General features: G+C 41.5%; 2 protein-coding genes across 2 annotated transcripts in view; one reads left to right on the forward strand and one right to left on the reverse strand.

The window, feature by feature from the left end:
- The window catches only part of Iqch (IQ motif containing H), a 190,510-nt gene that overhangs the window by 29,455 nt on the left and 143,177 nt on the right, over positions 1-17,878 (reverse strand). The window lies entirely within an intron of this gene.
- On the forward strand, positions 14,016-14,355 carry LOC129669720 (cystatin-B-like). The gene has a single exon (XM_055598054.1). It carries the CDS (start codon positions 14,016-14,018, stop codon positions 14,310-14,312), a length of 297 nt encoding a protein of 98 aa, XP_055454029.1. The 3' UTR covers positions 14,313-14,355.

Below are 17,878 nucleotides of genomic sequence, written 5' to 3' on the forward strand. Positions count from 1 at the left end.
GGAGAAAACATAAAGTATTGTATTTCTGGAGCATGCTGTAATTAGAAGTAATGCATTTTCACCATAGGAAGTTGGAAACTAACACATTTTCATAAAGATTTGATTAAATATTTTTTCCTCTTAGAAAGCCTACAAGTGCCCCACTCACCAACTCTGTATGTTAAAATACATAATACATCTGCCCTAGAGTGGACTTCTCTCTTACAAATCTAGCAGTGAGTGACTTGAGTAAGCATTGAATGTAAATGGCATCATTATAAGAATATTAAGGGGTCAAGCTGTCAAGGCCCCTTGCTAAACTGAAGCTAATTTCAGGATCATATTCGCACAGTAATGCTCTTTCATAACGGCAAATGAATCACATTCGCAACAATTGTTGAAAACTAACTGCCAAGTAGCTGCTGCAGTTGTGAACACCCTATTTGTCAACTGAAATCTTTCCTGCTGCATGGGATTATTGCAAATCAGATGGGGCAGCTCCTGTTCCCTATGAGGAGAAGGTGAACTTGCTGTTTCTAAGTGTTCATTTCCTGGGTTTCTCTTTTCATGCTTTGATGCTCTCGATCAAAAGGAGATGTGTATATAAAATATTACTAATACTCTTGTTAGGGATATTGCAATTTTGGTGGTAAGGCTTTTGACAGGAAGGCAACAGAGTATAGGGAAGAGAAGCAAGGAAAGCGCCTGTATATGGCCCTCTCGAGCAGCACACCTTTAGCTAGTACTGATGCTCTCTCAATCTCAGTGGCCTTAAGTGTCAGGCGCAAGCAGTAATATCTGCCACATGGAGCTTCGAAACAAACAAAACACACAAATACATAAAACTGCCTGATAGAGTTGAATACAAATGTTACCTATGATTACTAAGCATTCCCTTTAAGAGGACAGATTCCTCACTGAACACAGTGGTGCAAGCCCATAAGCTGAATCAATGAGGATCACAAGTTCAAAGTCAGCCTGGACTAACAGTGGGAAATTCTGTCTTTTAAAAAAGATTCTTTAGGAGGAACAGTTTGTGTGGCTGTCAGATGGCACCATTTCCTAACTGGTTTGCCCCACAGGCAGGTTTTGGGCAAGGCTGCTATTACTCCAGCTCTTTTTTACTGGTGAGGGTACTGAGATCTAAAAGCTGCTTCATAGTTTGCCTGAGATGGTAGAGCATGGCCAGATCTCCGAGTTTTCTAGAGCTCAGTATTTTTGCTCCCCAGGCTGCCCTAACTCCTTGGTTCTGAAAGGAAATGAAACACATTTCCCTCAGCAGCAGGCTTGCCTGATCTGCTCAGATAATTGTTCCGTTCTCCATCTGGTTTTCCCTGCTGAAAACATTGCCCAAGGCATGCTTGTTTGTGTACAGGGGTTCCAATATCCCCCTCTAGATTGTTAGCCCTAAAGGGGAAGCTGCTAAGTCTTTGTCTTCCTGAGGCCCCTAGTGTGGGGGGGTATGGTTGGTGAAGTAGGGTGCATTCACTATTCCAGTCCATATTGTGCCCGCCTCTGGGGCCTCCTGGGGCCGAGTCCTCTGCGCCTCCTTGGTGCCTGCCCCATGTTCCCACTACATCTCAACTTGATCTAATTTTTAAATTTAAAATTCAATGTTAACTTTAAAAACGTCCAGCTCCCTGCAGTGGGTACCCCTGTTACAAGCAAACCATGACAGTGGCCTGTTCAAAAAGCACTCTGAGAAGGGATGAGGACAATGTCTAGGGGGGATTTTGACATGACTTGCTGTGATGGCTTGTAATGAGTAGATTGATGGGTTAATTGATTAGATTTGAAGGTAAGGGTAGGGCAGGAAAGACTCTTTAAAAAAACACCCAATACAATCAGTTTGCTTTATAACTGGAGCAACTCTGGCAGAGGTGGTAAGGTGGTTCTCCTTGGATCACAGCTAAGCATCAAAGGTGCACAAGGTCTACACGTCCTATTTCTCATCAGAAATCACTTGATGATAATAGTTTACTTGATGATTTTAAAAATAAATTTGCTGCAAATAATATGAATGCTAGGGAAACTCAAATCAAGGTATCAAGAACACAACACAAAAATATTCACTGCAGCATTACTTGTAATACTAAAAACTTACAACTGTCTAGCATTTGAGCACTAGATAAGAAAATTACAATACAACCAAGTGATGGGATGGTGTGTGATACTATATGAGAGATGATGGTTGTGAATAACGTGATGATATAGTGTGCACAGAAAAAGAGGACAAGAAAGTTATGTAAGCAATATGACTTGAGCTTTGCAAAAATAATATGTACACAAAAAGACTAGACGAGAATATTAGAACATGTTAACCATCAGTGTCAATATTAGCAGAATGATAACTGCACTTTCAAGGATATTCTCAGACATTCTCAGAATATGCACTATCTAACACGGTAGCTGCCAGCCACATGTAATGTTGTTGGTACAAACTGAGGTGTGCTGTTAATGGGAAACACATGCTGGACCTCCAAGATAGAGGAGGTAAGGAGGAATGTTAACACCTCACAAATATTATTTTATTCATTAGAATGCTGAACTGATACTACTCTGGTTATGATGGGTTAATTAAAAAAGGTCAAAAATTATTTTTTATCACTTTGTTAACTTGTAAAAATGGGGTTCCTAGGAAATAAAAGTTATGCATATGGATTAACAATTTCTAGTCCATTGCAACTTCACCAAAGAGGAGGGTCCAGTGTGGGGAGAGGAGGCCCTACCTTTCCACCTCCCAGACTGCACTCTGCCTGCATTCTGAGAACCAAGACAGGCCAGAACTGTTCTGTTCTCGAGTTCTTTGGGATGACAAGGCAATAATATGTTCCTGTGTGATAAAGGGCAGGAGAGAGACTTAATAAAAAGCCCTTTTTGCCTTAGGTGTTCTGGGCAGATGGAGGCCGCCTGATCACCCCTGCTGCTTCTGCCTCTTTCTGGTGACAGGCAGGATGGATGGGTGGTAGAACATGCAGATGTGGGCAGCTGGGCTTTGGTTCTGCATTCTGTAATTGTCGTCGAGTGCAAGAAGAGTTTCATGGCAAAGAGTTTTTTCTTGCTTCTTGCTAGCCTTCTTTTATGAACATCAGGGTAAGAATGTGACTGAGGGACTAGTTTATAGATTATATAATAGTCATTGAAGAACCAGAATTTGTGAGCTTCAAGAATCTACAGATCTTTTACAAATTCATGTTAATACTTTCATCCCCTTTTCTTCTCTATAGGGAAATTGAGGCTCCGAGAAGTTAATAGGTTAACGGTCCAAGCTGATGCTATCAGTGTCTGAGACATATTTTTGTAATCCATAACTAAGTCACCTCTTTGTGTCATTTTTCTCTTGACTAGTCACTGGAGATTGTGATCCAGGTAGACCTTCCCTTCATTGCCCTCAGGTATGTCTATGAGGCCAACTAGGGAGTGTAAAGATTTACCACCTGGTGGGAAAAAATTTTTTTTAAAGACTTATTCTCCAAATTAGCCAATGAGAAACAGCACTGAGAATTTACCCACTAAAGAGCTGGCACCAGGCCTTCAAAGTAAACTGATGTATGACCATTCTCCTCAGCAGCCTGTTTGGCTGAAGGATGTAGGAATGAACTCCCTTACCTATGCTTTTGTTCAGATTTATGGTTCTAAGTCTGATGGGAAATATATTATTGTACCATTTTATTCTTCCTAGAGAAAGGCCAAGCCATCTGTCTGAACCATGGGCAGCACAGCAGTGGCTAAGCTTAAGAAGCCAGATTATATGTCTAGCACCTTTGGGGCTAGAGTAATCCAGCTGTGGGTAGGCTGTGCTGCTTATGTTCTCCTGGTTCACTAAGAGGTGAGCAAAGGACTTATTTCCTACACACAGTTATAGAGGCTGGGACTTTGTGGGAAGGTGTTGAGCAGAGAGAGATGACAAGGTCCGGTGCCTATTTTTGAAGAGTTGATATACAGTAAGAGAAGGGACCATGAATGGCAAGGATGAGACAGGGAGCCCAATTAGGATGACACAGCCATAGTTTGGGTGATAGATGGCAGTAGAAAGTCCAGTACAGGAACCATTAGGGGTGGAAGGACACAGATACATTTCAAAATCAGGCCCCAAAGGACATACTGATGGGTTTGATGTAGGACATGAGACAAAGAGAAGATTCAAAGATATCTCTGATTTCTCTAGAAAATGGAAGAATTATTTCCTGGTAGGCCAGATTGAGGACTAGTTAGAGGGTAAAATCCAGGCTTTAAATTTAGGCATGTTCAGCTTGAGATACATCTGTTGGACAGTGTTCTCTTCTTTCTCACTCTGTTTCAGGAATTGGGCCACACTGTATCCTTAAAGACAGGTGCTCTGGTAAGGAGGCAATCATCTCTGATGTCATTTTTGAGCATGGAGTACCAGGATTTCCCTGAGGATACAGGTGAGACCTATAAAACCTGAGGCCTTATCTAAAAGACTGTGGTAGAGGCAAGTCATCCTGCTTGTCAGCATGGTTTGGCCAAGATGCACCAAGCTCGAGAAGGATGGAACAGATGCATAGGGACATGGGAGTGTTGGCAGCCGAGGGTGAAGAGGACTTAAGAGGATGGTAGTGTAAAGGAAGCGAGTGGTCCTGGATGGAGACCTCTGCACCAGAGTTACGAGGACTTGCTGAGGGTGCCAGACTCACCTCTGCTGTCTGTGGCCTTGAGCAATTTTGTTCCCTCTCTCAGGGCCTACTTCCTATTAACAGGGGCAAAGGCCGTGGCTGCAGCATAACAGCGGAGTACTTGCAATAGCACACGAGGCCCTAGGTTCAGTCTCTGGTACTGTCAAGCCAAACACAACGGGCCTAATGGCATGGTCCCTGTGGTCTGTTGTGAAGGGACTGCATTGAGATCGTGTGTGAGGCTATTACTGCAGGGGTCTGGCAAAGCCGAGTCTGGTTAGGGCCATGATCCTTCTTCCCGTAGGACTGTGGTAACACCGGAAGAGTCAGGGCAGAGGGAGGTCTCCGTTATTAGACTCATACTTTGATATACTTGCCCATGTCTCAGAGACAGGGAGCAGAACAGGCCCCAGCATCCCTGTAAACGTGAAAGTTTTTGCTCTCCTTGGCATAGTAAAGTAAATGACATCTCTTCCCCATCTTGGATCATTAAAATTCAAGGGAGCATTGAGTTGTCCATGTGATAGATATACCTGACACTTAATTTTTAAAAACGTGGGTGAACCACACTGAAGGAATTTTCGATTATTAAACTATTAATATGATTGTGATATTCAGTAAGAGTTGTTTGCATAACACTAAAATATATCAGTAGGCAGACGGAACAGTTGCCTCTTGGCCTGTTGCCATCTAGTGGCAATTGCTGGGATAGCCCAATGTCATTAGAAGTCTCTCCGAGAGATGGGACAGTCACTTACCAGATTAACTGCTCAACAATGAAAACTTCTGGAGCGCACCCTGGAGTCCTACCCCATGCTCCTTTTAATATGATTTGCCCTTAGGGCAGAACAAACCACAGCTGAATATGGTGGTCTTTAAGCAAAGCATCATCCATGGACATCATCTGCCCTGCTTAGGGCCTTATTTGGGTTTTTTTTTTTTGACCATTATGCATATGCACATTTTAATATATAAAGATAGAAAAATATTAACAAATAATCAACAAGAAAGATGAAGTACAAAATCCAACAAATAATTTAAAACTATTGGATTCATTTGATACATATTAATTATCTGTACAATATATAGCATTATTCTTTTTTTCATAATTTATTCATTATATATCCTGATTGAAGCCCCCTCCCTCAACTCTCCCCAGTCCTACAGTCCACCCCTTTTCCCTCCTATCCCCTTCCCCTAGTCCACTGAAAGGGGGAGTTCTCCTCCTCTGCATCTGCCTGTAGCCTGTTAAAGTCTCATCAGGACTGCCTGGATCCTCTTCCTCTGTGGCCTGGCAAGGCCACACCACCAGGGGTGAGTGATCAAAAAGCAGGCAACCAAGTTCATGACAGAGTCAGCCCCTGCTCGCCTCACTCAGAGATCCACACGGAGCTTTTGTTCTTATAGTTTATAGAGCCAGAGGCAACAAAGCATCTGGGCCCTGACTCTCAGCAGGCAAGGCCAAGTAACCATCATGCCTAGGACCTCTGTGGCTTTCAGAAGCTTAAATATTTAGATTTAAAAAATACTTAATGGCAGCTGGGTGTGGTGGTGTATGCCTTTAATCCCAGCACTCAGGAGGCAGAGACAGGTGGATTTCTGTGAGTTTGAGGCCAGCCTGGTCTCCAGGGTGATTCTAGGTCAGCCAGGGCTACACAGGAAACCCTGTCTTGAAAACCAAACCAAACCAAAAAATGTTAATGGATTCCAAGTATGAAAATTTGGAATGAAATAACAATAAATGTTTAAAAAGTGTCCACAAAGTAGAATATTTAAGTCAAGTGTAACAAAACTCTTTAAGAAGTAATGCTTGAACAGATTCCATTAGAGAACATTTGGACACACTTGACATGATGAGGGCACGCTCTGAGTGCTGGAGCTCTGAGACAGTTCTAGGGCCTCATCCTCCCACCCCCTCACTTTATGAGAACCGTGTGGGGGGGGGAGGTGACTTGCTCAGGTCCTGGAAGTAAAAAACTGACTGGGAGTGAAGCCCAAGTTCCTAACCCTTTTCTCACACATCTATGACAACCTGGTTACCAGCATTAATAAACCAGCTTTCTTTGTGATGTCAGAAGCTTCTCTGTCACTTTAGAAATTCTTTCAGGATCTGCCAAAATCATACTAGAAATTGATTTGGTTAGCTAAAATGAGAAAAAAAAAAGTTTAAGCCTGCACAGCAGCAGCACCTACACGTGTTTTTCACTTAAACAAACAAACAAACAACAAAACACAATTTAAAATACACCCTTGCATTTTGTTTCCTATTGCAAGTTTCTTCTGTCAACACAATTTATGATCCTTTTGTTATTAAAAGCTGATGGCCTAAAGCCCTCACAGTGGCTCATGCCTGTAATCCCAGCACTTGGGGAGGCAGAAGCAGGCAGATCTCTGAGTTTCAAGGCCAAACTGGTCTACAATGCAAGTCCAGGACAAACCCCTCACGAAAAAACAGAACAAAACAAAACAAAAAAAATCAAACCAAACCAAAACCAACAAAAAACCTCCGATGGTCTAATTGATATTACTTATAATCTTAGTGTACAGAATTACACACTCAGGTTTTTTTTTTTTTCTGTTTAAGTATTTTCTTGCTGTCTTATGGTTTTTTGGAAGGCCATTTTCTTATTTAGACATTGAACACCAAACACTAATAAACATGAAAATATAATTTTTGTACCCAATTTTTATAGGACCAGTGATTGTCTGTCCCTCCATGTAATTCAGCATAGAAACCCCACATTGCACATGGTGCCTTTTGACATTCAAGCTGTAAACCTCAGGACTGATAACTGGCTTCTCTGAGAAGTGGTCCTTCTGTGCTTAAATGACCTCCACAAGGCTTTTTGTGGAGTTTTCAAAGCAGAAAAGCTCTTGTATAGCAGAAAGGGATCTTGTGTGCAGTCCTTGTGGGCATGGAGGGCTTTTGTGCAAAGCAAGGTCTTCTCTGGGTGAGGATGAGAGCACAGCACAGGCCTCAATCCCACAATGCATTCCAGCACAGTCCCTCTTTCTTCCTAGTAAATCATAATCTCCCATAAATAATAATGGTGGTTGCAGACGACGTAGGCAAGAAACATGCATTGTGAAAGTGATGGCTTTGCAGCTGGTTTATTAGTCCAGCTGCCGTAGAGCCTAGGAGCAAGGCTCTGAAAAGGAAGAGACATCACTGGAGCAGAGTACATGCCACAGTTCAGAGTTCTTGATGCTAAGTCCAAGGCTGGCTTATTTATGTTTGAGCCATTCCTAAAGAAGAGAATGAGACTAAGAACAGAGGCTGTTCTCCATTTCTGTACCCTGACAACACCTAGCATGACGATCCTGAGAGAAGTCACGCCAGTGCACGTTCACTGGATGAGTAAACTAAATAACAGAGAAAGATATCTTAGTTAAATCCTCAAAAGTTACACTTACACCATCTTTATTCTGTGACCCACTGATTCCAGTAGTGGGCATATAACCAAAAGAAAGGGAAACATATTTCTGCAAAAGAATGAATGCTCAAAGCAAAGATCATTTTCTTTCTATCTCTGAGAAACAGTTAAGAACAAAAGCCCAGAGCAAACAACTGAGCTCTTGTGTCTGCCATAACTCTGCCTTTGGCAGTCAGTAGTTAGGGCTCAAACAGCTTCGTGTCAGCCAGTCTCTTTCACTAAAAGGTACAAGCAGCTAATACCCTTTAACTGGTGGCAAACAAAATGTGGTATAGCCACACAATAGAATACTACTGAACCATAAAAAGCAATGATTGGCACGACCAACACCTGCCTCCACATGAGTGAGCCTCGAAAACATTGAGAGTGAAAAAGAAGTAGCAAAAGACCACCCATTGTATGAGATGCCTAAGACAATGAATTCTGCAGGGACAGAAAATTGTTCATCGTGGCTAAAGGGAAACAACTGCTAATGGTTCTGTACCCATTTTGGTGGGGAGTAAAATTAGATAGTGGTGATGGCTGTGCAAGTCTGAATACATGTAAAACTATTAAATGTCTTCTTTGAAAAAGTGACCTTTATGGCATCATGTATATCCATAAAGCTGCTGCCCGTGCACACAGCCCAGTCTCCAGAAGGCCCACTGTAGTATAGACAACTGCACAATCCATGTGTCCCTAATTTGAATGTGGTTGAGTATAAATGATAACTCAATCAAGAGATCTGTGATAAACCACCGCTCAAACGGCCTCCTGGGTAGTCTTGGTACTCTTCAAGTCAGAACCTTCTAAAACTTTGCTCTGTGTGACCAACAAATATCCACCACACATACTAAAGCTAACCAGTGACCGGCCCCTGGGTGACGGGTTTGTCAAAGTCAGCCTTTGGAGGCTGGTTGTCCAGAGGTGAGTCAGGATTTTGCTTTGCCTTTGCTGCCCAGAGCCTTGTGTTGGAAAGAGTAAGTATCCTATCAAGACACTATGTCTCTCTCTTTTTTTTAATGGCTCTGGTATTTAGGAAACTTTCTATTTAATCTCATGGAGGACAGACTGCAGCAGCAAGGAAATACGGGAACGGAAAGAAAAAAGGAAGTGGCTGTAGACTGAGGGCTGTTCACTGAAAGGCACCATGGCACTTTCTCATCCTCACAGCAGCCGTGTGAAGTTGATGTCAAATATGTGTCCAATATGAGTGGAAATGGAGGCTCAACGATTCTGGAAAGGGTGCTCTCAGCTCCCAGCTAAGGCAGGGCTGGGTGAAACAGCCAGAGCCCAGGCTTTCTCTGCTCTGCTTGATCCTGGTGATGACAGAGCTTAGAGAAGTCATGTCAGGAAGCTCCACTAATTACTGCATAGCGCCACAGCCAGAGGGTCCCCAGTTTACTGTAGTGTAGGGGAGTCACTTAACACCCTTCTGTCTCACTTTCTCACCATTTATCTGTAAAGCACTTTGGGAATGTATTTTTCCAGAAATGGTAAGGACAGAGGATGCTGTCCGAGGCTCCTGCCTCAGATCAGTAACTCCTGAAGCTCTTTCCAGAAATGTGTGGGTGAAACTGGAAAACATTCCAGTAGATCCACCACTGACTAAAAGTCACCTTGGCGTTTCACCTGAGTTAGTGTGTTTGAGTCTTTCTTTTCCACCTGCCTTTCCTGGGTTCTGCTGCATGTTAAGCCTCTGGCTGCCAGAGGCTGCTTTTAACTGACTGCCTCTCTGGAACCATTGATCCCTGAACAAACAGAACTAACCAGAGGAAGGGATTTTCCACCCTTCCTCTTTTCTACCCTATTTTTTTCTCTACTACTCTTCTACCGATTCACTGCACTGTCTCTTAATGTGTTATTTCATCTGAGGAGAATACACCAGAAGGCTCTCAATTACGGCAGCTAAGTATCAAGTCTGAGTTTTAACTGTTTTTGCCCACTAGTTGTTTTACATAGAAAGCAATTGTGAAATTCCTTTTTTTTTTTCATATTTCCTTCATCCATTGATGTTTTCCCCCAAAAGCTCAAGGTGGCATATTCTCTCATATATTCTAAGTCTCTAGTGTGACTAGAAGTTTCACATTGTTATTTGTTTGAAAACTGTCTGTTTCTTGATCCTTAGAAATGACTTCATGTTCTGCCTGTAGCTGTCGCAGAGGGTAGGGTTCCGGTGCAGTGCTAAGAGTCAGCACGTGCTTCTCTCATGTGTAGGGAAGGGTTCAGTTGTCTGCCCTGGAGGTAGCTGCTAGCCTTAGGCGAGCTCAGCTTTCTGCATCATTCTGCCTTCCTGTGCCTTCCTTAAAGAGGGGATGGATTTCATTGATATGTTTGGGTTTGTTTTTTTAAAGGTTCCTTATTATGGCAGAACAGACTTCGGTGGTTGGCTTAATATCATTTATGTACTTAGAAATTGGTACAGAAACTTAGAGAGGTTAAAAAGCAGGCCTCTGTTAAGTATATCCTCCAGGTCAGCTAGGCCTGTGACATGATGGGCAGATCGGCTTCCCAGGAAGGGACTCTTTATTTGCTCATAAGGATTTGGATCCAACAGGCAGTACAGTAAATCTTATGTTTAAGAAAGTGAAGTATATGTTGAAAGGAATATACATATTGTTAAAACATTTCTATTTATGCAAAAGACTCATGTAATTTTATAAAGGGTCTAAGTGCTGTGATAGCCGTACCAGCAACAGATGTCCAACCACATGTTCACATGGCTGCTTCCCGGAAAGTCACGGGCTACCTGATATTTTATTTTTAAAACACCATACCAGTGCTGCCACATTTTAAGTTAGCTCAAATTAGTTATTACTAGAAAAACATAAATAATGCAAAATAACTGAAGGGCTCGTAAAAACAAATACTGCTAATAAAGCTACAAGATTTTGTTAAAGGAGCCCCTTCAGAATTCCAGGCTCTTGTGCCACTTCTTGTTCTTTTTCTGCAAAGACAGATGGTGTCAGTAATTGCCTATATATTTAATTAAGTTAAAAAGCTACACAGTAAAGACTTGGAAAAAAACCAGGAAATTTTGTACTATGAACAAAGAAAGCAAAGGAACAGACACGGGTAACACAAGACAGCATTCGCACGCAATAATGCTCAGATACCCTTGCGTACCAGAGTGTGGGCTGCATCCCCTCCTCTAAGAACAATGATAAAGCGCATGCTGCAAACACCAACTGCAGCACTTTTATGTTTTGACCAGCTGAAGGGGAATGAGCCTTCCTGTTGTGGCTCTACCATTTGCCGTAACACTTGAGTCACCTCCATTTTGACCTAATACTTGAGCAGTTGCTCTAAACCCTTCTTACATGATTTTCCTAGGATTTCTCACCTAGCAGGCTGGCTAATCATTGTGAAATTATTATGGGCGGGGGAGCAGCAGCTACTTTAGAAAGTGGCTTGGGAAACTGACTTAACCATTCTTGTGGGTGTCTGTTTTCAATGTTCCCATCCCATGAATCCACCTTCTGGCTTAATGGCAATATGGTGCTCCCAGCTGTGGTAGCGTGCATGGGCTGCACATTTAAACTCTTAAAGCTTAAAAATGGCTACCACAACACTGATTTTATTCCATTTCTCTTAGTCATTAACATTTAACGATTACCTTATGTGCCGAGCACAAGGATGGAATATATTAACAAAAATAGGAGATGTGTTTTTCTGGATTTAAGCTGTTCAACTCAATTCAACAAGCATATTGAGGAAATGCAAGAGAACAGACATTTTCTGTGGTGTGTGTTTGGGGGCCATGGTGCTTACACAGTCATCATCAAGCCTGTGTAGAGCCACAGTGTTTGCTAGGAAAGCTCTCTGTCTCCGTAGTCACAAAAGGCATGGTGGGAATCCTGAATTAGCCACTCCCTACTTGTCTGATCCTGGATATGGCATGGTAGCCTCAGTTCCCTCATTTGTAAATTAGGGATAATAATTTACAGTGGTTATTAGAATACTTATTCTGACCATTGGTACTACACCTCATCTCTAAGACACTAGAGGATCAAGCAGCAGCTAAAAGAGAATTAATTAATTAAGGTAGGTTTCCATGAACAGTCAAATTTTAAAGGAAGGGAATTAAAACTTAGCATATTAACAAACAAGAAATGAAAGGTAAGTTGGGATGAAGGTAGATTGTGAGGTAGGGCGAGAATACAGTTTTTGAGGACGGAGTCACCAATCCTGTGTGCTTTAGAGAGTCCTATGGATATGTAAATAAAACCCACAAATAGTGCCATATTTATTGCAGGAGGAAATGGTTCACGCTGTTTGAAAAAATAGATACGACCTGAGGTAGATTATCCTGTGTGTCATCACTCCAACATTATGGTACAGAAAAAATAAAAAATAAAGTTTGAGTGTTAAGGACAGTTTTGCAGAGCTCATTGAACAGCAATGGACAACCTGACTTAAAAATGGGTAGGGAACTTCTTTTGTAAAGAAGACACACACAGGGCCAGTAGACATATGAAATATGTTCAACTAACACAATGCACAATGAAACTGTGAGATCCTTCCTTGCACCGGTTAGACTAGCTATTGCCATAGTAAGGGAGCGGTCCATTCATTCCTTTGTCTCCATACACAGGTCCATGTGCTGGATGCTTGGTCCCTAGTGTGATGGAATTTAAGGGTCATGTTCTAGTGGGAGATAAGTAGTCAATGGGTGAACCATCCTCATGAATAGATGAATACTGGTCTTACATACTACAAAGGTTGAGTTCTGTAGAGGGCAGGTAATTCGGGAGTCTGGCATTCCTTCTCAATCTCTTCTTTAAAAAAATCTGTTGTTATCATTATTACATGTGTGTGTTCGTGCACACATATATGCGCACACATGATCTATATATACATATATATGAACACTAAGTATTTTTTATATATGGCATGTGAGCCACAGCATGCATGTGGAAGTCAGAGGACAGCTTTATAGAAATGGTTAGTTGGTTCTCTCTTTCCATCTTTTTGTGGGTTCCTGGGTCCAAACAGGCTGCCAGACTTGTACAGCAAGCATCTTTACCTGCTGAGCCATCTCTCTGGCTCTTTTGCTTCCTGTTTTACCATTTGAAGGGGAATTTTTAACTAATGTAGATTTCCATATGGAATTGAATTTTGAGACGTATTTTGAGGGAAGGAAAGGTGTATATTAACAGGTAATAGAAAGGAAGGAAGGAAGGAAGAAAGAAAGGCAAGTTGAAATAAAGATAGTTGTGGGAGGTAGGAAGAGAATGCATGTGTATCTGGGGGTGCTTTTGGCATTGAGATGCCATCCACCACGAGACCTTCACAGGCTAAGTGCCAGTTTAGCTCCCGAGCTTCTAGCACTGTTGACTAAGTAAATTTTTGTAAGTTACTCAACCTCAGGGTTTTTTGTTGTTGTTGTTGTTGTTTGTTTTGTTGGTGGTGGTTTTTTTTTTTTTTTTTTAAATAGCAACACAGAATAGATAGTAGGGCTGGGTATGGCAGCAAACACCTTTAATCCCAGAACTCAGGAAACAAAGGCAGGTGAATTTCTGTTACTTCCAGACAAGCATGGTTTACATAGCAGGTTCCAGGCCAGCCAAGGCTTCCTAGAGAGATTGCTATATTACTACTATAATTACTATATCCAGCATGGAAAATAGTACAGAGGCTCCTAAGAAGGAAAAAGAACAGAGGGAGTGGAGAGATGGCTCAGTAGTTAAGAACGCTGGCTGCTCTTTTAGAGGACCTGGGTTCAGTTGCCAGCACCACATTGTGGCTTATAACTGTAACTCCAGTTCCAGGGAACTTCTGGCCTCTGTGGGTACCAGGCACACACATGGTATACATATACACATGCAGGCAAAACACAAACATCAAATAAAAATAAAAAATCATTAGAAATAAATAAAAAATAATAAAATAAAAATAAACAGATCTTTAGAAATAAGTTAAAAAAAAAACCAACACAGAACTGTAGAGTTCCTCTGTCAGTACCATCCAGCCCACTGTAGCCAAGATGATGTGTGGTACGCCATCTGCCATGATGCTGGCCATGGCCGAGTCGCAGGAGATCGCCCACAAGGTGAAGACCCAGCTTGAAGAGAAAGAAAATCAGAAGTTTGATTTGTTTAAAGCTGTATCCTTCAAGAAACAGATAGTGGCCGGCCTCAACATCTTCATCAAGGTTGATGTTGGTGATGATAAATACGTGCACCTGAGGGTATTCGAAGCCCTCCCTCATGAAAACAAGCCTTTGACCTTGTCTTCCTACCAGACCAACAAAGAAAAACATGATGAGCTGACCTACTTGTGATTCTGCAGCCCCTTTGCCAAATACTTCATCTTTTCAATCTGTGTTTGGGATACTACTCTGTGATTGAGGGGGTGGAGTTAGGCAGCTTCTTTTGTGATTCCCAAACTGCATTGTATTTTGTTTTCTTCCAAATAATTATTTTCAGAAAGCTGATTATGATATCTCTCTCTAAATATATATCTATTTTTAGAGAATATATAATGGAACTGTCATATGACCCAGCAATTCCATGAATGGGTATGTACCCAAAGAAAATAAAGCCATTATCATGAAGATATACACACTTCTATGTTCATAACAGCATTATTCATAGTAGCCAAGCTTTTGAGACAACTTTTCAATTGTTAACAAAGAAATTGTGGTTTTTACACATAGAGATGCAAACACACAAAATGGAATGTTAGTAAGCTATTGAAAAGGAAATCATTTATGATAGCACGGTGAACCTGAAGGACACTATGGCAAATGAAATAAGCTAGGCACAGAAAGACAAGGATACATGGTTTTACCTTCCTTTAAGATCTAAAAATATCTCCCTGGGATCAAGGAGGTAGGAGAAATAAGGGGATGCTGGTTAAAGGGCACAGACTCCCAATTAAAAATGAGTAACTTCTCGAGATTACATGCCTATAACAATGTATTTTGCTATTACCCTTCCCTGGAAATGTTGGCTTCATTTCCTCAGATGAGGGGATGAGATGAAGGCCATTTCCAAGCATTTCTTTCTAGCTCTTTCTGAACTTTCACTGGCTGGCTCAACTCAGCTGTTCTGGCCTAAACGACTCTACAAGCTGATTGATTCAAACTGGCTTCTCATACTTCTGACTGAATTGCTCTGCCTGACCTCAAACTAATTCTAGCAATATGTTTTAATGTTTGGCTCCTTCTCATTCTCAGGCTGGTCTGTCTTTTCACCTGTGTCTAGCCACACCTTTAATCCCAGCACTTGGAAGGCAGAGGCAGTCAGATCTCTGAGTTTGGGGCCAGCTTGGTCTACCGAGTAAGTTCCAGGACAGCCAGGACTACACAGAGAAACCCTGTCTACACACAGAAAGACCAAATGATGATGATGATGATGATTCCTTAGTAAAAAGCTTCAAATTGAATAAAAATAAAAATGCTGTTGCTACTTTATGGAATGGTGACTGTAGCTGATGACACTGTGTGCCTCAAGTCTGGCATAAAGAAGTAGTCTCTCACAAAGAAGGCAGCCAGATTAGATGATGAGTGTGTTATCCAACTTGTGGTAATCACTTTACAGTGTACATATACATTAAAATATTACAGTGTCCACCTTAAACACCTACAGTTATCTATCTATCAGCTATACCTTATAATGCCATGGAGAAAGGAGGGCAACCTTGCAAGGGAATACTTATTCTAAAGAAAGTGAGGTGACAGCTGAAATGGGAGGAGCTTTGATTCTGCCATGGCAAGGGGTACTCCTTTGCATAGGGAATCTTCTGGTCTTTCTTAGCAGGGACAGGAAGGCTTTCCTGTCCCCATGCTCATTGTCCTCTTGAGTATGGCAGAAATGTGGACCTTCTGAACAGTGCACAGGCAGTGAGCATGCCCAGATTTTCTCTGCCCTGGAAGAGAGAAGAGTCTTGGTTCTAAATGGAAACAAGGATGTGCTAGGCATTGGGAGAAGCAGCTAACAGAAACAAGGCTACTGTGGTTTGGTATGTGAAGTGTTCATGCTCTGAAAAGTGGTGATGTTTTGGGGGTTCTGGGAACTTCAGGTAGTGAGTACAATTGGAAGAAGCAACTTGCTGGAGGTTGTTGAGAGTTCTGTCTTCCCTAGGTCCCTATGTGTATCTCTCTTCTTGTCCACCAGGAGGTAAAGAAACTCCTCTTCCATATGAACCCACCAAAAGCTTCTGCCCAAGTGAATGGGGCTGAGAAACTTCTGAGCCCTCTAAAACTGGGATAAGATATGTCTTTCCTCCCCTACACTGTTTCTCTATCTGGTGTTTTGATAACAGTGACAGAAAGGCAGCTAAACAGGTTCACTATGTATAGGTCGACAGGCCCACCTAAGGTCAGAGGTTTAGGCTTAGATTCAAGCTTCCTAAACATCAGGGTTTATAAAGTAAGGAGGTTAATAAAACATTTTAAAATAGCCACATGTGGTAAGACTATATGCATAGTAAAGTTGGCCACTTGTTCACTAATCAATATTAATGTAATTTCATACTATAAAACCTGTCACCATGTGCTGGTGTTTATTTCTGAAGTTCTTGTCATCACCATTATCATTATCACTTGAGTGTTGCAGGCCTCTATCACTGACACAGAGACACAAACCTTCAAAGGGGACAAGGCTTTTGCTTTACTGTTTCAGGATCCTCTGGGATCTACCTCCCCTACACTAGGTACTAAGTTGTGATTAAGAGTGTGCCTGTTATAGAACTTAGAAACACTGACTAATGGACACTTCTGTTTATACCAAAGGTCTATTAAATTTTAATTTAGATATACACTATTAACCCTCTTATATATAAATAAAATACCTTCCCTAAAGAGGGAAAGTAAATTTCATTCAGCTCCCTTGGTGAATTCCTTATATATCTTGAAAGCAAAGATAAGGAGCTTTTGCAAATGATATTACCAGAGGGGGACTGGGAGAGAAGTATTCATTCATTCATTTAATAAATATTTATTCAGCATCTGTTATCTGCCAGACAGGGTACTAGGTTCTGGGCTTACAGAAATGAGCAAGAAGGAATGATGATGTTTCTGTAGACCTTGGGTTTCGCATCCTCTGAAATAAATGTATTCATTTTTGATACTTATATATCACTTTGAGATGATAATGCTCAGGGAGTTTTTAAAAATAATGCTAATTCGATTCAGATTCCACTCACAGTTTGAGACCCTGCTGAGGTCTCTGTGACAGTTTTACATGTGCTTATCGCATTTGATTTAGTAACGACAGCACCTTGTATCTATCTGCTCAGTCTCTCAGAACATCCTGTGTGAAGCACAGGAATTATCCACTTGTTAATGATAGATCAAGGCTCAGTGAGTTGTCTAAAGTATCATAGTAGCCAGTGTGAAGAGAGGCTGACATAGCATTATGATGAAATATTCTTAGGTGATTTTTCTCTTGTAGGATGAGACTCTGTATTTAGAACCTTTAGAAGTACTTCGTAGAATATATAGTTTTATATGCTCATGAAAGGTCCCTGACACCCTGCTGGGCAGAGTCTTTCAGAGGCCCTCTGTGGAAGGCTTTTGTCCTGTTCCTTGTTTTCTCCTACTTCTGATGTCCATCCTGTTTGCCCCTCTGAATGAGTATTAAGCCTCTTCCCTGGGGTCCTCCTTGTTGTTTAGCTTCTTTAGGACTATAGATTTTATTGTGTTTATCCTATATATTGTATGGCTAATATCCACTTATAAGTGAGTATATACCATGTCTTTCTGCTCTGGGTTACCTCACTTGAGATGATCTTTTCTAGTTCCATCCATTTGCCTGCAAATTTCATGATTTCCTTGTTTTTAACTGCTGGCTAGTATTCCATTGTGTAAATATACCACAATTTCTGTATCCATTTTTTGGTTGA

The sequence above is a fragment of the Psammomys obesus genome, unplaced genomic scaffold, assembly GCF_907164565.1.
Source record: "Psammomys obesus unplaced genomic scaffold, mPsaObe1.curated_primary_1811, whole genome shotgun sequence".
Classification (NCBI taxonomy): Eukaryota; Metazoa; Chordata; class Mammalia; order Rodentia; family Muridae; genus Psammomys; species Psammomys obesus.

What these genes read in the sequence shown, in the direction of transcription:
- LOC129669720 (XM_055598054.1), top strand. Translation starts at nt 14,016, where the DNA reads ATGATGTGTGGTACGCCATCTGCCATGATGCTGGCCATGGCCGAGTCG.